At 33.7% G+C, this 23205-nt stretch overlaps 1 protein-coding gene across 1 annotated transcript; it reads right to left on the bottom strand.

Moving 5' to 3' along the window:
- Positions 1-10113: 10113 nt before the first annotated feature.
- LOC101221138 (kinesin-like protein KIN-14F) lies at positions 10114-22132 on the bottom strand. Its single transcript, XM_011660653.2, has 17 exons — positions 21633-22132; positions 19270-19433; positions 19021-19164; positions 18481-18861; positions 18298-18366; positions 18028-18222; positions 17772-17853; positions 17576-17671; positions 17037-17216; positions 16802-16908; positions 16530-16708; positions 16253-16417; positions 15928-16181; positions 15532-15695; positions 15257-15451; positions 10983-11725; positions 10114-10519 (listed from the first exon to the last, which is right to left on the bottom strand). The coding sequence occupies exons 1-17, from the start codon at positions 21793-21795 to the stop codon at positions 10372-10374; spliced, it is 3429 nt and encodes a 1142-aa protein (XP_011658955.1). The 5' UTR covers positions 21796-22132; the 3' UTR covers positions 10114-10371.
- Positions 22133-23205: the final 1073 nt, after the last annotated feature.

Below are 23205 nucleotides of genomic sequence, written 5' to 3'. Positions count from 1 at the left end.
AGGAATCTTGTAGGGGTGTAAGAATAACCCGACAACCCGAACTATCCAACCCATATTATATGGGTCGGGTTGGGTTAGTTTAAAATGTAGACTGAGTTCGGTTGAAATTTTTTATTTTTTTGACGTTAGGTTAGAGGGTTGAAAAATTCGGGTCAACCCAACCAAATCTGAATTAATATATATATATATATATATATATATATATATATATATATATATTATATATATTATTTTATTTTATTATTATTGATTTATTTAATAAAAATTAAAACAATCTCATGAGTTCCAAGAGTTTTTTTTTAACTTGATACGAAACATATTTTATTTATGCTCGATGATTCCCATTTACAAACTTTAAAATTTAGAAACGAAATAATAATAATAACAATACAATTTGACAACCCAACCTCTATTTACAAATTGGGTTGGGTTAGAAACTTAATTCCGATTGACAACCCAACCAACCTGAAAATATGAGTTGAGTTGAAAATGTCTCCCAACCCAACCCGTTTACACCCCTAGTATCCTACAAATATGTAAAGAAAAATAATTAAACAACCAAAATCTCGAGGTGAAATTATTACACTTTTTGAGATTTAAAATTCTATACTAATCTTGGGGCATATATACCAAAAACTTGATCGAGATCTTTAACTAATCACCAAGATTAAGTAAAAAAAAAAATGCATAGAAGCAATTGCTAGCCTTGTCACACCCTAATACAACCAAAATGCAGGAAGTAGTGCGAATAAGATGCAATTTAGCTTAAACTTTGCAACTGGTCTTATCGCTAAGCTTACTCCCAACTCATTGTAAACTATCAACAAAACTAAAAACACAATGGTAGTCAATCTTAAATGCCAAATATGATAAATAACATAACCAAAACGTACATTTTATTAATAACATGCATTTGATAAGAATATACAATTGCAACACTTTGACCAAACATAAATAACAACTTTTAAACGTCTAGTGGCTTTCTCAACTCATCGCAAGTCCTTCAACCTTCTTCTCTACATGGCCTAAACGCATGTTCCTAGAATGTGAGATTTTTAGAACGTAAGTCTAAAAGAATTAGTGACGTTTTATGAAATCATTTTTTGCAATGCTCTTTGACAAATCCTTTTCGTCAAATCATAGATTCCAACACAAATCAGTTTATAAACTCTTCATTTCACAAAACATATCAAAACTTATGTAATAATTTTTACAATAAAGTTAGATCAACTCGCAAATCACATCAATATTCATTTTGCATAAACACCCATTAGTCAATTATTATTTTCGCCAAGGATCCTGAATAGTTCTCTACGCTTGGTCTCATTATCTTGTGTTTAGACTACCACATCAACAACATCCGAGAACATACAAACTCGTCCTTGTTGCTCAGGTCGCTAAACTTTATATGGTCATTTCAATGCATAAGTCAGCTTTTTATCACCATGTAGCTCTGTACACTCTATGGTGGCATTGACTCTTTATGTACACATAAATGTTAGCATCATCTCAAGGAAACAACTAATGGTTTGAAAACCATTTTATAGTATTAAAATCACAATCATCAAATTAAGCTTTAACATTATAAATCATGCTTGAAAACATATAAACTTTTCATAGGAATCTCTTTCGAAACACTTCCCACTTGAGTTCTTCTTTCAAATCAGTAAAGAGAAGTCATAATAAAGTTTTTAACATAAATTCATTTGAAAGAAAACACTCACCACACTTTACCAAAGATCCGCATCTTCCTTCTCTTTTTGCGGAGCCTTCTCGTGGAACAAACAACAACACTTAACACTTTGTTTTTCTTCTTCTTGCCAAAGCAAATCTGCAGCATTTTTAGTTATTTTTTTAATAAAATATTTGTGCTTACTTAATGACCAAATTCTCTATTTATAGAACCCTTAAATTAACTTAGTCAAACTTAAAGTCTTCCTAGTTCGCCAACTCTTGCTTAAAACTCTACACATGTAAATTTAATATTAACTTAGCCATGCTTAAATTCTTAATATTACACGTTAATCCATGTCAAATCAGATTTGACATTTTCCTCACCAGACCTTTATTCTCGTCTAACTTCATTCCATGAATAACTTTAACCCCTCAACATAGTTTTTGAAGTTCTCAACACAATAACTCTTTTTTTTTTTTTTTTTCTGAAAACTTCCTTGCGAATTACCTTCTTAATCGCAAAACTTATACTTAACCATAAAAGATTTTATCTCTTAAACCTTTCCGCGGATTGATTCAAACGCCAACTTCTTATCGTGAAGTGTTACTTTAAAACGCATCTTCTTATCTAAAATGCAACTTTTCAAAACACTTAACCATATTTTTCTTCTTATACTTAAATTAGAAACATGTCTCACAAGCCTAATCAATGTGCAAATGACAATAAAAACGTACTTTGTAAACAAATGTAAGCTATATTTACCTTATTTCTCTTGATGGCTTGGGAGGCTATGAAATGTGAGAGTGAATGAGGAAGGAAATGAGAGAAAGGACCAAACATTTATAAGGAAAGTTGTTCGGATGAAACTTCTTGAGCAAGTCATTTCACTAACAAAATAATATTATTTTAAACAATGAAGGCATGTCGTCACAATCAGAAAAAAAAAAAAGAAAAGAAAGTAATATTGGGATGCCTTTCACTATAAGGTTTTAAAACTCAAGATGAATCTCCGGCACACAAACTAAACAAAATATCTCGAGGACGAGTCCTACCAAGATTGTCCGAGAGAAACAAAAATGAGAGTTTTTTAAAAGTGCTCTACTTTTGAAATATAAAACCAAAATTGTGTCACTTTTTACAAATTTTCCCTAAACTATGGTTCTTCTTCTTCATTCTTTTTTCTCTCTTGGTTAAATGTTCAATCTACGTTTTGGAGTGTAGTCATTTTAATGATATAGGATTCAACCTCCGACTTTCTAATAAAGAGTGAATTTTGTCACATGTAAGCTCACTTTAGCTTCTAAACTATAGGCTTGGGATTTTAACTTTCAATTATAATTTGAATTTTGAACATTTTCATTTCAACCCATAAAATTTGGGAGTTCTTTTGAAACAATTTTCAAAGTCTTTTTTGTTTATGAACGAAAATGTGTGCATTATTGTATGTGGATTAAGTGAACTTCTAAACGAATATAGAAAGTAAAATTGGAGGTTAGGATACCGACAAAAAACAAAAGTCAGAAACCAAACAACAAATAAATTAGACATTTTGAATCTCATTCTCAAATGACCTAAAATGCAAAAACTTATCTATTATTGTCCTATTTTTTAAAACATCTTCGTTTTTTTTTTTTTACTTTTTTTCACATGTGAAGTGCCACTTTTTCTCCCAACATTAAGGATGGTTTGGGCCCCATATAATCATTGTGGGTTTGGGTTATGATAACGTTAACCACGTTTGGGGCCCATGTTATGGAAACCCTTTTTACCCCTTAATCCATCGTGTTCCCTTCACAACCCTTCACGACTTTGTATTCTCCCTTTCAACTTGTCTTCATCCCTTCTCTATTGGGATTTATGTTCTAAAACTCGTAGATTGTAAATATAATTCATTGACGGTTGTTAATAAAGTGTTATTATTGTAATAATTGTTATTGATTATATTATTAGTTTTGTCTTAATAACCCAAATCCAATAACCTAACATCTTAAGTTGTTTAATGAGTCTTGAGTATGTAGAGACATTCAAGGATCAATGCTCGAGATCAGCTTAAAGGGTCTATAGTATAGGGATAAGATTGGGTACCTTATCCGGGTAACATTATGGATATGGCTCACTTTGTATTTGATACAAACGTAATGATCCAACACGTTCGTGTAGTTGACATGTGAGTGAGGGTATCCTATACAATGAGTTTGCATAAGACCGGACCGTGAAATAGTAACCACTAGATATAACTTTGTTAACTAGTTAGGTTTCTATTTCATTAGGATGATCTAGGTAACTTAGTCTGTGTGTCATGAACTCTTGTTTGCGAGGGATTGTCCTTTAATTTGTACGGGTGAGGGTAGCTAGATCGTCGACTCAATAATTCTAATCATTTTGGTGACAAGATCGAGTGAGGAGTTGGGAACATAATTACACAAGATGGAATTCTCGAGATCGACTCAATAATCCTACTTCAGGGTAAGTGTATGAGCGTTCCCTTAAATGATGTCTCCAGGACTTAAACAAAAAACTCTACCCTCTCTATGGCACGAGAGAGGTTTCTGTTATTGGTAGGACCATAAACATGTTGTCATTAGAGGAGCACTGATATTTAAGGATTAGAGGTAACCTAGGGGTAAGACGGTAAATTGACCCAGCTGGTGTTATGAACACTCGTGAAAGACTAACTTACTGTATTGGTCTATATCCGTAGACACAGAAATATATCAATAGTGAGAAGAGTTCAACTGTGAATTTTTAGTGGAATACACACAGTTAATGTATATTGATTAATGTGGTTAATGAGTTTAGTCAATTAATCTCAGATCGTTGTAGCATCTGATCTGTAGGTCCATTAGATCCCTTTCCTAGCTCGTAAAGGGCAATGAGATTTATTTATATTGATTGTAATTTGAAATGTTCAAATATATTTTAAGAATTAGTTTAATTTCTAGTGATACATTATCATATAAAGTTTATCAAACTTTGTTATATAAATTTAATTTTGGATATGATTAATTTATGAGAGATAAAATATTTAAATAAGTTCAAATATTAATTTAATGCAAATTGGATTCATATTAAAATTATTGATTAGGAAAGAAACTTATATTTGAATATGATTCAAATTTAATTTAAGTTCAATATAAGATATTTAATTTAGCTATTAATTAATTAATAGTTTAGTTTTATTTAATTAAATCTATAAGATATTGGAGAGATATTCATTCAAATAAGATTTAAATAAATATTAATTAAATGTGATTTAATTAATTATATTAATATAAATCTATAAGATATTTGAGAGATATTCTTTCAAATAAGATTTGAATGAAATATTAATTAAATATGATTTAATTAATTATTAACTTTTTGACTGATTGTTAATTAATTAGTAGATTTGATAATAGAATCTCATAATTCTCTCCTACTCCTTTTCATATTTCAAGAAGGAAATAGGGTTATAAATATCTAGAAGAAAACAATTTTCTTTAATAGATTTATCCACACAAAAAAAGCCAATGCTTTTTCTCTGCACAAAGAGAAGAGTTTCTCTCAACTACCTCTAAATTTTTTTCCATCTCAATTGGTTCCCACAAACTAATCTCATCCTAGAGGATAGGAAAGTCTCCAATGGGTGGTGTCCTAATTTGGTGGTTTGTAGATTCAGAGATGTCAAGAAAAGTAAGTTATTTGTATCTTTTATTTAGAAGTTTGATTCTAAATTTTTACCAATGTACTGGTATTTTAAGATTCCCAAATTAATTTGAGGAATGGTTCTGTAAAATCTTCCACTGCCATAGAGTTTTTATCCATTCAATAAGTTCGTTTTACTTAACCACAATTTACAAGTTAAAAAAGATATTATGTACTAATGCATGCATTGTAGGTGTAATAGTATTCTAGTTAGGAAAGTAGATCATTAGGTTCGTAGTTGCTACCCGCAAATGACGTCAATAAACATTCACACATATTAACCGTCTTCATAGTCTCCCAACATTAGTTACTGCTGACTTTGAGGCACTGATGAACGACAATAAGCGGGTGACATATACACCGTACGTCACTAGACAACTTACCTACTTTCATATGATACACGCCTCCGACCTCGTTTGTCGTCAAAGTACTAAAATAGACAGAAGAACTTTTGTCATTCTATGTCACTTACTAAGGACAAGTGTTGGTCTGACGTCGACAAAAGTCGTCGATGTGGAGGAGATGGTCGCAATGCTCCTGCATATATATATTGGCACATGATGTGAAGAATAGAGTCATCCAACGAGTCTTTGTGAAGTCGGGGGAGACTATTTCCTGTCATTTCAACCTCATGTTGTTAGCTATGATACGATTGCACGATGAGTTGTTGAAGAAATCACAATCAGTAACAAACACATGTATCGACTCACGATAAAAGTGTTTCGAGGTTCAACTAGTCTTGTAATGCACACTGATAAGGTAGCCCGAGGTCATAGTACTTATCTGAAATCTGTTCAATTATGCAGAATAGTCTTGGAGCAATGAACGATACTTACATAAAAGTGAACGTGTCTGTGATTGATCGTCCTAGGTATAGAACATGTTAGGGCAAAGTTGCCATAAACGTGCTCGACGTCCGTGACACAAAATGTGACTTTATTAGATATATTTGTCGGTTTCTCTCTCTTTACCTAATTCGAACAATTCAAATTATTCTATCATAATGTTCTAAGTTGATTCATGAGCTAGCGGGGAACCTAATGGACCTATAGATTATGAGCTCCAACAATCCAAGATTAACTGGCTAAACTCTTTAGCATGAGTTAATCAACCTTCGTTAACTAACGGGTCATTCCACTAAAGTCTCGTGGTTGCACTCCCTTCACTATAGATATATTTGTGTCCTTGATAAGTAAGTTAATCCTTCACAGGTTGTTCCTAATCTCGGTTGGGTCAAAGTACCGTTTTACCCCAAATATTATATTTTTTCTCCTCAAGTCCCATTGATCCACTATTGAACAATTGGTTTAAAGTCCAACCTTTAAACCGAATCCCTATAGGCCAATGAGAGGGTGGGACCCCTTGTTCAAGACCTGGATTCAGTCCTTAAGGGAACGACCTATCTACTAACCCTAGAGTGGGTAGGAGGGGGTTCCGTCTTGCACCCTATGTCTCTAGCTATCCATCTGATCTTACCTCTGAAATGGGAGGCTTATTGGGCCAGTGCCATTGAGCTGCCCTCACCTATGCAGATCTAAGGATAATTTTGTGTGAACAGAAGTTCATAGTTAGCTAAGGATTAAAATTAAGTTACATTGGATATGTATAAACGAAATAGTCAGTTTTAAAAAGTTAACGGTGTTATAACTTAAAAGTGACTATCTCATGGTTCCCATTCTATGTAAACTCTTTACATAGGATGCCCCCACTTCCATGTCTCTACATGAACGATTTAGGATCACATTGTTTGTACTAACTACAAAGTAGGCCGCATCAATAGTATCTCCCGAATAAGGCGCCCAACTTTATCCATATACTATAGACCATTTAGGCTATGACTCAAATTTGATCCACTTTTATGTCTGTACATAAAGTTCAAGTCTACATAATAGCCTTAAAACATTAGTTTATTGGCTTTTAGATTATAGTATCAATAAGACGATTTTATTGAACAGAATTTTGAATACAAACTACGAGTTTTATGACATAAATTCCAACAGTATCAAGATGTTAAAGTGAGCATTCCAATCAATAGTCGAAATGTGAGGCCCCGTATGCAATGTGTTCGGATGGAATGATGATGAAAAGTGCATAGGTGCTAAAAAGAAATTATTCGATAGCTGGGTCAGGATATGTAGATGTTTCAAATATGACATAAATATTATTGGTTTTTATTAAACGCAATGTAGTAACTAATGCATGTTTAATTTTTTTTATTAGACATACCCATTTGGTAGCAAAGGGCTTCCTAAACAAATTGTTTTCCTATTACGATGAACTGTCATATGTGTTCGAGAAAGATAGGGCAACAGAAGGACGTGTGGAGACCTTTGCAAATGTCGGTTCCAATGTGCCTAGCGGGTACGAGGAGTATCCACATCCGGACATGAACGAAATGAAATTTCATTCTATGTCTGAACATGAGTTCAACATATTGCAAGAAGACATCGAACGACCTAGTCGAGTAAGAGATAGTAGAACGGGTCCGAGCGGCTCAAAGAGGAGGAGAGGGCAGCCTATGGATATTGTTGATGTCATTAAGGATGCCATGGACTGTTAAATTGACCAGATAAGACTAATTGCAAAGTGGTCGCAATTAGCACTATATGATGAAAGTAGTGCTCGCAAGGACTTAATTTGAGTGTTGCATGTCATCCTTGAGCTAAGTAGGTCGGAAAGGGCGCACTGCACTTGGATACTTATGCACAATTTAGCCAACCTGAAAGGTTTCCTTGAAGTGTCGGACGACAAAAGGATCAACTACTGTAGGGTGATCCTATGAGATGATGTGTGATTGTTTTTGTATTTCTTTGTTTATGAATCGTTATGATTTTTTTATGCTTCTATTTTTATATATGTACTTTTCTTAAATTTGTAATTCTCTTCCATCAAACGTGTCCTTAAAAAGATCTTTTATTTATTTTCACCGTAATGAAGTTATGTTTGACGTTGTTTATCTTGGTTCGTAACTTTTATTTCCACAAATTTATAACGTTTACGAGTTACGTGACATAGAAAAGACAAATGTTTATTTAATGAAACATGACGACTAGTTGAATAATGTAGAATATGGGTGTTATTGTTAGAGAAAGTAAGTCAATTTTTTTTCTTCAGAAAAAGTAGGACAATTTCGTAAATTAAAAATATACATTCTGTGTATTGAATTTATAATATGAATTTGAAATAAAAATAATAATTCAAAACACTACCAAAATAATCTTTCTTCCAAACACATCTTATCATAACATTATCAAATAACACTTTCTTCAAACACATCTTATGATAATACTACCAACATAACTCTTCCCCCAAACACATTTTATCATAACACTAGCTTTATCATAACACTAGCTTTATCATAACCTAAATCCTTCCATAACCTAACCCTTCCCCCAAATGCCTCCTAAATATTTCCTCTCTTTCTTTCAATGTCTTCTTTTCGATTATACTTATAAATCAAATGAAATACTAAAATGTGTATACTTTCAAATAACTTTTTCAAATTTAAACTTAGATTTTTTTGTTCATGTGATGTTTTGGAAACATATGAAGAAACCCAAATGGGAGAGGCAAAAAAGACGTAGAAAATAGAGAAGGAAACATTTAGCATTAAGGTAAAAGTGGTGTTTCACATGGGAAAGGGTAAATAAAAAACAAACATGTTTTCACAAATAGATCAATCATGAAGAAGTCTTGCTTCCAAGATCATTCTATACATTTTTTTCCCCAATTTTCTATTTTTCAATAGATAAATGATTCTAGTTTAATCATCCAACATGTTAGAACTCATCCTCAAGCTACGTCATTAATTTCTCGAAAACAAAATAAACTTAAAGCCCTACTTTTTCAAACTAAAGAAGGTAACACATCTTAACTACTCTAAAACATGAACTATTGATAAAAAAAAGTTAAAGGTTCAAATTTTCTATCCTACGTACAGTTGAAATATAAAAAATTTACTAGAACATTTTAAAAGTTTAAAAAACAAAATACAATCTCAATCCAAAATAGATTTTGAAAATTTAGTGATGTGGTTGACGAAGTTCTTATATTAGTTCTCTAAAGGCAATTTTAGTTTTAATTATTATTTATGCATAGTCAAAAGATGGAGAATTTTTTAATGCATAATTTTTACTTTTTGTTACTTTACATTATGTAGATTAAAATCTCTACAATACTATAAAAATTCTTCCACCCTTCCATTTGTAATCAAATTAGACTTTTTAGGAATTAAATTGGAGATCTTTCGATCTAAATTTGAGTAATTCTTTCACCCTTCCATTTGTAATCAGAAATTAAATTGGAGATCTTTCGATCTAAATTTGAGTTCACGTGGATTGATTCAGTTTAGAATAAGATTAAAGTTACCTCTAGATCTTCAATTTATGAGTTAATCTAATTTTAGTCTTCTCTTGGTTGATTTAAATCCTTAGGTTAAACATCAAAATCATCTTATCATTTAGAGACCAAAACAAACAAGTTTGAACTTTCGAGTTTGAACTTTCTTCAAACTAAACTTATTTTTTTTCTTCCTTTGAGAGTACAACAAAATATAAGGCAAAAATTTGAATCTCGGGGGCCGCGTTTAGTATATGAAATAGCATATTTTCTTAACTAATGAGACTTATCCTCATGTTCGCATAACTTGGGAATAAGTAAAATTATTTTGTTGTAATATGTAAAATTAATAAGACCATTATTTTGATGTGCAGCTTTCAACATTCTTTAGAAGAAGCAAAGTCCAAAGCTTTGTATGAGAGTCAAAAAACACTCAATTTTTCCTTTTCCCGTCTCAAGGAGTTTGTCACTCTTGTTGTGGTAATATAAGAAAGGAAATATTCAAAGCCATCAAATTCCCAACAAACCATCAGCATCCAAAAGGGAACTCCAACCCATATCAATCAGAATTTTGGAACACTACAATAAATATACAAAGAATAACAAAGTGAAAGAAAAAATAGCTACAAACAAATATATTTTCATTGCTCATTTACGGTGTTAATATTCCTATCTCATGGTATTACCAAAAATTTCCCGCGAGGTGTAGATCTACTTCTTCTAAATTCAGACATTGATTTCTCGCTAACTTCAGTTTGATTGCGATTCCCATTCTCAACTTTACTGGTAGTGAGCAAGCTTTCAACGCCCGAAACTGTCATTCTGTTTCATAATTAGTCACAAAATGCAAGGTTTAGAGTCTCATTAGACATTAGATTCAATTATATATATATATATCTCTTATTAGGTCAATTAATTTGTTCTAATTTTGAATATGTACCTATTTGGATTTAGTTTGAAGAGACCTATTATACATTTTAGGGACCTATTCAGACATAAATAAAAGTACACTAGTTTAAGACACTTTCTAAAGCTGAGATGAAATAGACACATACTTGTTAGTTCTTGGATCGAACTTGTAAATTAACCTTCAATCATTTAGAGGTAATTTTGGTAGCCTTCACGTGTCGGCTCAGACATTAATTTGACTAACGAAGCCTAACTTTGAACTATTAATATATAAACACAAGAACTCCTACCCTAATATCATATCATGTTAAACCATCTCTAAAACCAAAAAAACTTAAGCTTATGGTTTATTTTAGCGAACAATATAATTTTATACCTTGGTGGTGGTTCCAGATTCTGAGAGTTTCTTGGGAAGTTCTGACGAGTTTTTTTAACCTTTAAAGCACCATCATGAGGCAATCCCGCAAGAAAATGCTCGTTCTCCATTTCGGAGAAGTCACTCTTTCTTGCATCCTCCATTTTTCCAGCCGCATTAATGTCAGTAAGAAATGTTGTTACCACATTCTCAGGATGCTTCTGGTTATTAATCTTAGCTGCTGCACCAGGTAACTGTTGTTGCTTTGCTTTGCTTTTGCCTTCATTTCTGCTTCTCCTTGCACCACCATGCATTGTATTTAAAGACTGCTTCACCTGTTGTTCATCTTCATTATTTTCTTGGCAAACCAGTTGTTTCTTCTTTGTTGAAGCCATTACTTTTTGGATACCAACCAATGCATCAGACAAGTTTTCATGCTCTTGACAACTGATGTTTACTCTTCCTCGATTATCGATTGCTGGGACTGAGGCCATTGACTTATTAACGTGCACTCTTGTCGGGAATGAAGGCTTTGCAATTGGTTGGTTCTCGTTCGTCTCTGTTTTGACCTTGCTTCTTATAAAGGCACCCCTATCTGTTGATATTGATCTCCTGATTGGTGGAGATGGTGACCTTGGGTTTCCAGAGCTTGAACTCGTTGTTGATCTCTCTTCAGCTAATAGGGGCATTTTTATTGCATCCTTCTCCGTGAATGTTGAGGGAAACCTTGGCCTTCTTTGCTTTCCTGAAGAGTAGCTTCTAGCCTGATATCATCAAAATATTGTCAAAACAGATTATTAGATAAAATAAGTTGTTATTCTAGTAGTTAGTTGAAGATAATTTTGTTATTAATCAGTTGGGTAGTTTCTCTTTACTAAGGCTATATAAATATCCCCAAATAGGGAAGTGTTATCATGAAGGGAAACTAAATCAAATGACAAAAACATTTAGAAAAAAACATGACACATTTTTTTTTTGCATATAGCAAATATGACAAAATTAGTGATATCGGCTATCAAACGGTAATCATAAACCTATCGGAGGGCTATCAGACGACAATCATAAGGTTATCGACTTTTAAATTTACTACTTTTGCAATTTAGAAAATGTAGTGATATGGACTCTATTATCTTTTTGCTATTTTTGCAAGGGCCCTATTGTTAACCTCAATCTCATTCTTTTATTCCTAACTTCCACTTCTAATAAAAAAAGAGTAATTTTGTGTGACTGATTTTGGAACTAACCCAGAGGCCAGAGTACAAACTTTTAAAAAAATTTCAAAACGTTTTAAATGCACTAACACCATTTGGGAATATATGGTTTCTTTGTATCTCCCATTATTACATTTTGTTAGAAATAATGGCTTAGGTCATATTGAAAGTCCAAGGGTAGTTACGTAATTTACTTTGCCCTATTTTTTATTCTGTTAATTAGGCTTGTGTTGCCTCTAAATACTTCCTCTCTGAACCTTTATGAGTATTAAAAACAATAAAATTATCAGTATTATGGTTTTTCTCCGTGTACTAGGTTTCCACGTAAAATTGTGTTTGTTCTTCGTCTCTACTTTCAATATGGTATTAGAGCATGATATTGAAGAAACTATGGACAATCTCTTACACATGGTGGAACTCAAGCAGAAGAGACAGCTGCAACATTAGTGCCATCGTCGCCGCCGCTGTTGAATCCCGGATTAGCGACATGGAGAATGGTTCAGACAGCTACAGAACTCACTAACCAGCATTATTCAGCCTCACTCCTCCAACTATTCCATTCCGCCAGCCACACAAAGTCACCACACACTGCCAACTTTGATTCCTCCATCAAACACACTGTCAACTTCAGTTCATCCAAACCCTCATGCAGCGCTACCCTTACAGATGCACTCTTTATACGGACTTGCTTTTGGTATTGCTTAGTCAGTCCATGCACTACCACACACATCGTCGTTAGGTCTTGTCCAGCTACCAACTTTTGGTTTAGCCGCAAATCCCAGAGTCTGCCCCAAGGTTGGAATCCTCCGTGTAGTCACAACCACATGCACAAGGTTTGTTTCCCAGTGTTGCTCAACATCAATTGGACATGCTTCAACATCAGATTGCAGCACTTAAAGCTACACTAGGGGTCCCTTCCACCACCCACTTGACTCAGCGATGTATTATGAGAATCCTTTGTCCTCTTCTTATGTGTTTTATAGTGGGGCACAGTCTCCACGGTATTTTCCAAGGGAGAAACTAAATGGTCAAAACTATTTTTCATGGTCACATTATATTAGAATGATTCTTGGAGGGGCACGACAAGTTTGGGTTTTTAACAGGAGAGATACCTCGTCCCTTGCCAGGAGACCCACAGGAATGATACTAGAAAGAGGAGGATTCTCTTTCCATATTGGCAAGCCACGACTCGTCCGAATGCCTTTCGGCTTTATACTCTAGTCCACTAATACAAACAAAGGACGATGGATATGATGTCTTATTTTAAACAAACTCTCTTATCTGGTAGGAAATGGATATGGGCAGAGAAATTGTCTGGGATTGTTTTAGTGATGGTATACAACACTCAAGGATTGAGGAAAGTGACAGGATCTAAGACTTTCTTGCTGGTCTCCAGTCTAAGTTCGATGTTGAACGAGGGCGTATATTGGGCCAGAGACTTGTTCCCTCTCTAATGGAAGTTTGTTCTGAAGTCTATCTTAAGGAGGATCGTACATGTGTCATGAGTATTTTGCCAACTCTCGCCATTAATTCTATTGCCTTCAGAATATTGAAAAGAATAGTGGAAAACCGATCCCCGTTTGTGAACATTGCAAGAAATAGTGGCATACCAAGGAGCAATGTTGGAAATTGCATGGTTGGTCCCCCAGAAGTTAAGAGACGATCTTCCACCAAAAATCAAAACACAGGTCGGTAAGAATCCCTGGATCTTGGACTCTGAACACTTTGTGTCCTACATTTCGTGTTCTAGGAATGAGAAGATAAGAATTGCAGATGGTTCCTTGCCTCTCATTGCCGAGAAAGGGAAAGTTTCTCCTTTTGACGGTTTATCATTACATAATGTGTTGCATGTGCCACAAATTTCATATAATCTTATGTCAATAAGCAAGATTACTCGTGAATTAAACTACAAAGAAACATTCTTACCTGATTCTGTTTCTTTTCAAGACTTGACCTCGGGAAGGATGATTGGCACTGCTTGGCATAATAGGGGACTTTACTTGCTTGATGATAATGCCTCCTAAAGTAACATTTCTAGATTTTGCAATTTCTTATTTTAACAAACTACGAAGTAACATTTCTAGAACTAGTCTTTTATCTTCCTACTTTACTACTTCCATTTAGGCCACCCAACTTTAAGTATATGAAATACTTATTTCCTCACCTTTTTTCTAATGTTGATGTTTCTTCTTTATTTTATGATGTGTGCACATGGGCTAAACAACACTGAGTATCTTTTCCCTTGCCTTGTCTTACTTGGAAAACGATGCATATAAGCCAACTCAACCCTTTACTCTTGTCCATGTTGATCTTTGGAGACTATCCAATGCCACTACCTCCTCTGGGAAACGATGGTATGTGATCTTTATTGATGACCATACTCGTCTTACTTGGTTTTTCCTAGTCTCCAACAAATTCAAAGTCACCTCCACATTTCAAGACTTCTATCACGCCGTAGAAACACAATTCAATACAAAAATTGCAATCTTGTGAAGTGATAATGATCGTGAGTTTCAAAACCACCCTCTTACTTAACGAGCTCTTATCCTCTAAAGAAAGTGGAGTGATAATGATCGTGAGTTTCAAAACCACCCTCTTACTTAACGAGCTCTTATCCTCTAAAGGAATTGTTCACCAAAGTTCTTGTGCTTATATCCCCAACAAAATGGGGTGATGCTGCATTTAAAATGAGGGGGAGTATTAGAAATATTGAGCTTAGGTCATGTTGAAAGCCCAAGGGGAGTTACGTAATTTACTTTGCCCTATTTTTTATTCTTTTAAATAGACTCATTGCCTGTAAATACTTCTCCTTTGTACCTCTATGAGTATTAGACAATAATAAAATTATCAGCACCGTGGTTTTCTTCCCTGTACTAGGACCTTTCACGTAAAATTGTGTTTGTTTTTCGTCTCTAGTTTCAAGACATTTGTTTCTTGAAAATGTATGAGGTTTGACTGCCTTTTACATCAAATCTTCGGCTCCAAATAAATACTACGTCAAATTCGACCAAATTTAAAATTGAACATTTTTTTCTCAGCACACAACATTCAAAGTACAAGGCAGTAAAAACAAGGTCTGATTACCTCAAAAGTTTTAGCATCATTCAAAGGCGGTTGACAATTTTCAGGCTTAGCACCTCCACTGGTACCATGTCTTAAAACACGTAAGGGAGATGCAGCTCTTGGCTTTTGAATTTCTACGAAGGCACGAGCACTGCCACTTTTTAGTTGTTCAAGCTCTGCATCCTTCCTCTCCAATGTCGATTTAAGATTTGATATCTAAACAAGAATATGTAGCACAAAGTTTAGAACTGACTTACATGGAAGGGGAAAGAAGTAATAGAATGGTCAGAACTAACCTCATCTTTAAGTTCTCGAATTTGACCATTTTCTTTATTACAGCGGGCTGCACCTAATTCTATAGAGGCAACTCTCTCTGCAAACTTAAGCGTGCTAATTGTCTCTCCAAGTGCGTCAACTTCGGGGTTTATATGTACAAACATCAATGTCTTAGCTTGTCCACCTGTTCGTTAAGGAAAATGTAAAAACGTGTTATAGCTTCCTTCTAATCAATTCCATTTGACCTCACCAGCAGTCATTCAATTTCGACTACATTTAAAACGAAAAGCCAAGAAAGAGTATATCAACCAACAGAATGGTGAATCACCATCACCAGCAGCTATTCAATTTTGACTAATTTAAAACAAAAATCCAAGAAAGAGTATCAACCAACAGAATGCTGAAAAGGTGGTTACCTAAAGAATCTTGTAGGAGTTGAGTGAGTTTGCTATTCCTGTAAGGGATATGTGCACTCTTTTGTGCAAGGGCAGAAATCACATCTCCAAGTGCAGAAAGGGATTTGTTTATATGCTGTGCTTCCTTCAGTCTGTCGCCAACAGCTTCAGATTTGTCCACTCTTTCACTCCCAGCCAGATCTACTAGATGAAGACATCCCCTAAGGATGGATCCGGAGACCAAATCTCTTCCAAGGACATGGATTGTTAAAACACTACAACAAGATACGTTTATTTAGAGAGTCCAGTTTTGTACCATTGAGATGAGAAAGAGAAAGACCTATACCTGTGTGAGCGACTACTTCTTTCATTTAAAGCTGTAGCACCAATAGCTCGATTCTTCTGACCAATTCTCATCAAACTAAGAACATCTTGAGTACATGTCACAGGAACCCAACTTGCATCAGGCACATTGAGGCCACTAAGTTGGGAGTTATTTCTAATATCTAACGTTCAAGTGGTTAAGAAAACCAATCTAGTCGTAGAAATACTTAACAAAAGAAGAAATTTTTTTGTCATATGCAAAAAGTTGTACTCTCTCACTTTGTTGTTTAAAAGGATATCTTCTGTTTGAGCCATCACTGACCAACAAATCTCTCACTTGTTCATTGTATATTTCAATCATTTGAACTCCAACTTCATACTTCATCACATCCAACCTTGCATTTGATATCTGGAATAAGTCATTGAGAGCTCGATAATTAACCCCCCATGTGTCCTCAGTCATCAAATCTGGGCCACTCTGCAAGAAAATAAGAACTGGTTTATATGTTTTATATCACAAAAACATTATCAAATTCCCTTCTGTTCTGATAATGATGAACTTGATGCATACCATTGTATACGTCTTTCCCGAGCCAGTTTGTCCATATGCGAAGATGCAAACATTAAAACCATCAAGAACAGATCTGATCAATGGTTGGGTGTCTATATATATTTTTTCTGCAAAATTTTGTAGAAACTTATCGTGAGTGACATCTGATTGCAGATCAAGTGTATATTATAATCAGCTATTTGTATTTGATTTCAAGTCCACACGTTGAAAATGGTCAACTTAGTTATCAATATACCTTGCGTGACATTAGTTCCATAAACTTTATTGAAGGAAAATACTCTTCTTGCTTCTTTTCCTTGCTTTAGAGGATTTGCAATCATAATGTTCCCATTTTCTCCAATATAGTCCACTGTAGAATGCTGATTTGATTGTCCCGGTAAGAAAGGCCTCACTCTACAGTACACCCTTATTGTTCCTGTGATTACAAAATGACATTTAATTCAATTATTCTCCTCATCATAGAAACATGGACATGGGCAAGACATCATTTTGTTAACAATGTCCATCCACACAGCATTAACATGTTTCTAGCAATATACATTTTCTAAATCCATAAATGTTTGCAAATATCAGACCTGGTTTCAGTATATTTCCCAACTATTTAACATGTGTCTAATAAGTGCCGGCCTGGCTCCAGTGCAAATGTCCAATAGGTGTACGTGACATGTTCAACAAGTATCGAAGTGTTTGAAACGAGTCGAATTTAGATACAATAGCCAAACTACTGTATTCATATTTTGTAGTTGCAAAATGAGAGAAGCAAATTATTATTACCTTTAAGGTCTTGAACTTGATTGTAAAGTATACGATTCTCTTCCAATACCTTGTGGTAAGAAGAGGAAGCCATTTCAAGGCCTTTGAGATGATGTTCTGGGAAAATAAATGGACTGTAAGATTATTGAGATCATACCTATTTCAAAAAATGCAACTGTATGGGAGAAAGAAAAATCAAAGAGGTTGAAGTTCTCACGTAGCCTTTCGACTTCTTCATTCCATTGAGATTGTATATTTTTAACTTCAAGTTTGGTTTCTTCAAATTCTGACTTTAGCCCCTGAAGATCAACAATATCAAAGTATATCATAAATGACTTCACATACTGAAGTAGGCTTGTCAACGAATATACTGCATGTTTGAGAAAATGTAAACGAAATGGAGTGCAACACTTTTTATTGATAGCTTTAGAACTAGAAATAACGCATATACAGTAAGCTCTTGCAATGAAAACCTGAATCTGATCATCATGGTCGGCAGGAACCCTTTGAATAACCTCACTTTTTCCTCCACAAACACAGAACTTGGAGAAGTCGCTTGATGCCATATTAGCTCTTTGGTTGATGTATCGGGAAATTGCTTGAATGAATTCAGACTTTGACAGTGACCTCAAATCACTTTTCAATATTTTCTTCAGAGATAGTCCAAGCTGTATAAACAAATAGATAAAATTTAAGAACACTTCAAACTACCGTGCATTTTTTTGAATGTTTGCATCAATTACCTGAGTTCCTTGGGACACAAGCAGTGCAGAGAAATCCTTAACAATCTTGTTAAGTAATGTATCAATTACCTACGATATTTTATAAGACGTAATGTGAGATTTAGAGTTAGTTCCAGTCGTCTAAGCTTTTAAGTAGATATTTTGAAGCAAAAAAATGTACAGCACGAAAAGAGCCTTACCTACCATTGCATTTAAAGGCAAATCTTCAATCCCATCACTCTTTCGGAGGTATGCTTGTAGAAGTTTAAGTCCAAAACGATCAAAAAGAAAAGCAAGAGCACTGCAAGTTCTGAATTCTTCAACTGAAACTTCATTGGAAAGATGGAGGAAGTCTAGTAGCTGCTCAAACTGAGATGAATCCGATTCGTCTACTGATTCGTCTACTGATTCGTCTACTGATTCGTCTGCACTCTCACTTTCAGTTATGCATGGTGAACTTCTGGCGAGCGATGTGATTCGTACAGTTCCTCCATATCTCCAAACCCCAATCCCACCAGCCTGCTTCCACTCGTAATATCCTTTCAAGCAGAGAATACACTCTACAACTTTTCCTGAAGTACCTCCCTGCATGCATCAAATTCAAACCAAAACATGAGCATTTTGAGTAAAACTTTTCAACCGACTCAAGTAGAATGAATTTTATGAAGATACGGTGATTTGGACCGAGATAAAAACTAGTAAGCAGAAGTTAATTAAGGTGATAGACCAAGAGAAGATGAGAACCTTTTCCAAGTCAGAAGCTTCAAATGTCAAGAGCTTCATGTCTTTAACTGCCTCCAAGAAGTTCCTCATGTTCTCAAAATACTGTATTGCAGATTGTGCAGCTCCTTCTGTTGACTGAACTGTTACAACTGGACTCTCCACCACCTAATGTAAAAAATAAGCACATTTTTCACCCCCACTTTAGTTGTTTCTAGTCAGAATATACACAGAGAAGAATGAAGTCAATAACATTAGAAAGCGTATTATTACTTTGAGAACAGCACCAGGATTGACTTTGTTGAGCACGTTGCAGAGGATAAGGCCATTGCGAAGTGCAAGACAGAATTCTTCTTCGGAGGACTCCTTCGATAGTACTCCTGATGCTCCATGATCCATTTGGCGTAGCCATTCTGCTGCTTGATTTCTCCTTGATGCTGAAAAACATCACATTTACAAATAGCAATAAGACTAAATTAGTCATAGATTGTCCATTATAAAATTAAACAACCGAAAATGGTATGTTTGATACTTTATTTTTCCTGATAGCCACGACCATCCAGATCAATTTGGACGAAATTCGACTAATCTCATACCACAACTTACTTCACTTTTTTTTTCTTTTACAATTCTGTTTTCTTGCTAATCATTTTCCTCTGTTTTGTTAATTACCCAGATTTTTATTTTTTAAAATTGTGTTCTCTTCCTAATCATTTTCCTCTGTTTTGTTAATTGCTCCAATTAACAATTTAACTGTTTCCAGGATTGTGACTGTTCACAAGCCTGATTTTAAAAACTAACAATAATTGTGACTTAAAGCACATAATTGTTAAACAGATAACATATTGCAAACTCTTTTGAATATTTCCCCCACATCAAGTCATGAATTAATCAAATAATCATCCCTCTCCAGTTGTTATGGACTCAGTTTCCTGCGTTCCTATCTTCATTTTCAGCTTCTTTTAGATATTATGTTAGAATAAAACCCTTTCAGATTTCACATTTTGAAATGTAATTTAAATAATTGAAACCTCAGATATACAATTCCATCCACATAATGGTATCATTTTCCAAATTTTATTCCTAACCTTTGAAGAGTTCTAATTTCATCTCAATCTTAAAAATAAAAAGGAAAAAAAAAGACTGATATGAAAATGCATTTTTTGTCGAAAATACCTTAGTTCTAACATTTTAATTTAATGAACTGGACAGAGACTTATAAAATAAAAAAGCCTAGTTGCATTATATAACATTGCTCCTGAGTTACACCATCTCACCAAACCGAAATGTGCTGCAACTTACAAGTTACAAAACTAATCCAAACTGAGTGCAATACATGAAGCATAAGATTGTATAACTTCATGAAATTAAAATTAACAATTAAATAAGAAATCCATGAGTAAAATTAAAAGCAGGGGAAGAATAGGTCAATGGTCCTCTGTTTTTTCTTGATTCTTTATTGTTCCTGCAATTACAATTTTCAATCTAGCTTTCCTCCCATTCCTAAGGACAATTCTTTTAAAGCTAAATTCAACCACAGAAGAAACTTGAACATAATTGAGTAATCTGACGGCGTGCAGGTAATGGTTAATGCCAATGGAGTGAAGACCCTACAAGTTCTATCTCTATCAATATAATTATTCCCACTCCATAAACCAATCCTAAAGGCAATGGCTCAATGATATATCTCCCCAATCCTTTCACCTACTATAATTGTTTGCTAAAAGAAAACGCTTTTTGTATGGTACTAACAATTTAATCCCTAACTTTAACAACTTAATTTAAATTTAAATTATAGTCTAAATTGATAAATTAATAAATAACCAAATATGTTTATAAACTATATAGTTTTTGTATATGTTACAGGATTTAATTACTTGAAAAAAAAGATTAGCAATCTATCAAATTTTCGAGAGTCCATTTAATTTTTTTTACTGTATTTTGTAATTAATTTCAAAAACAAGTTTTTTGGTGTCGATAAGAAAGTCTCTTTAATTATTACCAACATTAAATTTCAGAAAGTTGAAGAATGAAATCATGACTTGATGTAATTCTAGGGATTAAAGGCGTTTTTAACCATAATTGTTGAATTCAAAAAGATCAAAAGAGGAGGGAAAAAAAAGAAAAGAAAATAAAACATCTTCTTTCGGCTGAAAATGGACCTATGTCTTTAGAAGATGGACCCAACATTACTTGAACCTAAATTCAGGGTTTCATTTGTAAACATTACTCCCACAACTTTAATCTCTCTCTCTCTCTCTTTTTTCTTTATTTTTCTGTTCATCTTCCCCCACTCACTCTATTAATAGTAATTTAGGTTCGGGGTAAAAAGAAAATAAAGAAGAAAGAAAGAAAGTAATGCAGATTTTTAAATTTTGAATTCTGGTAGTTTTACTTTCTTTGGAACTGTTTGGTGTGACTTTCAAATTGAGAGGAGGGGGGGGGGGGGGGGGGGGGGGGGGTGGAAAGGAAAAAGTAAAAGAAACAAGCTGATAGAACAAATTGTAAGAAAGAAACACTGAATGAAGAGTGATCTAATCAAATAATTTGAAAATTTTGAACAAAGAAAAATGGATAATCGAAAGAGCTGAAATAAAAAAAAAAAAAAATCAGTGCAATGAATTAAAAATCGATACCAGCTTCTTCGGCTTTGCGTTGAGCCAATTCGTGGTCATTAATAACTTCCTCAGAAGAAGGCTGATCATTATTACAAATGGAAAACAGGCCTTTCAATCCTCTCACATTCTTGTTGGGAGATATTAGTTTGGAATTCATAAAGCTTAATTGATCCTGCGGCATTGTGGGATGAATCTATTCTTCTTAACCCCAAGAAATCTCGAATTCCTCTTTTCGAGAAACAGATGATCGAAATGGTTGTTGAGTTCAGGACCTAATCAAAGAATCAAGGAGAAGAAGAGAAAAAAAAAAAAAAAAAAGTAATGTGGATTCAGGGAATTCGGTTTAGTATAGTGATGAAAATTGTTAGCGGTAAAGAAAGTTGGAGTTGAAGTTGAAGAAATTCATGAGTAGGAGAGCAGAGAAGAGAGATGATGAAGGAGGTTCAGGGATGTGAGGATTTTTTGAAGAAGCAGTTGATTTTATTTCGACGTGGGAAAAATTTGTAGAGAGAGAAAGAGAGAATCTATTCAAATTAAATTAAAATTTATTTTTTAAAAAAAGAAAGAAAAACTTGGAATTGTAACGTTAATGGAGTGTTTATGGCTTCCATGAAGAAGAAGAAATTAAACCCTTTAATAAAGACAACTGACCAAAACTCTCCCATTTTATTCTCTATATCAATTTTTTTATAAAATAAAATCTTAACTCTTATTACATTTCTTTCTTTTTTTGTTTACTCATTTCATTTCATATCATAGTGGTAAGAGATTTTTTTTCTTTTTAATTTTATTTTATAAATGTCTCAAATTTCACCATCCAAAAATTGTTTGATTCAAAGTTTGAAATGTTGTTAGTTGACCCCTGTTTTTAATCAAACAATATTTTTGGATATAAGAATTGGGCTATTCTTACCCAAAAAAAATCTTTATTATTGCTCTATGTTATAAATAATTTTTATTAAACATTTATCTATCTTTACACAGTCCAATTAAAATTTATCGTGTGACAAATAAATCTTGACTTTTTAATTTTATAAAAAATGATTGTTATTTTATTCTCATGAAAAATGAAAGAATTATAGGGAGATAGTTGTTAACGTTACCTTTTTAATCAATTTTGTGGTACTCATGAAACAAAATAATACACATCATTTAGTGTGTGTCAAATGTTGAATGGTATACTATATTATATTTATAAGTTAAGGAGTTTTTGTGAGCCTAATTATTGAGTGTATAGTAATGATTAAATAATATAATTGAAATAGAGTATAGTTTATATAGGGAAACTATTCTATTAAATTATGAAAGTACGACTTTTGCTTTAATTTATTTCACTTAGAAAAACCTTCTCAAACTAATAGGACTATACTATTTTTTTTCTTCTTTCATCTAAATAATGCGGACGTCGTTTTTGCTTCATTTCCGTGGGGGTTAGGTTCACATATTTTATATATATATACTTTGAGTTTGGATGTATTTTTTATTTTAAGCATTTTGTGTTGATTGATGGTAATTTTTTATTTTTATTTTTAATTTTGACCAACTCTATTCTTATTCAAATACTTTTCTAAAATCAAAATTATGGTATTAA

Source organism: Cucumis sativus, chromosome 7 (genome assembly GCF_000004075.3).
Source record: "Cucumis sativus cultivar 9930 chromosome 7, Cucumber_9930_V3, whole genome shotgun sequence".
NCBI classification, from domain to species: Eukaryota; Viridiplantae; Streptophyta; class Magnoliopsida; order Cucurbitales; family Cucurbitaceae; genus Cucumis; species Cucumis sativus.
This window is presented reverse-complemented; position numbering and strand designations above follow the sequence as displayed.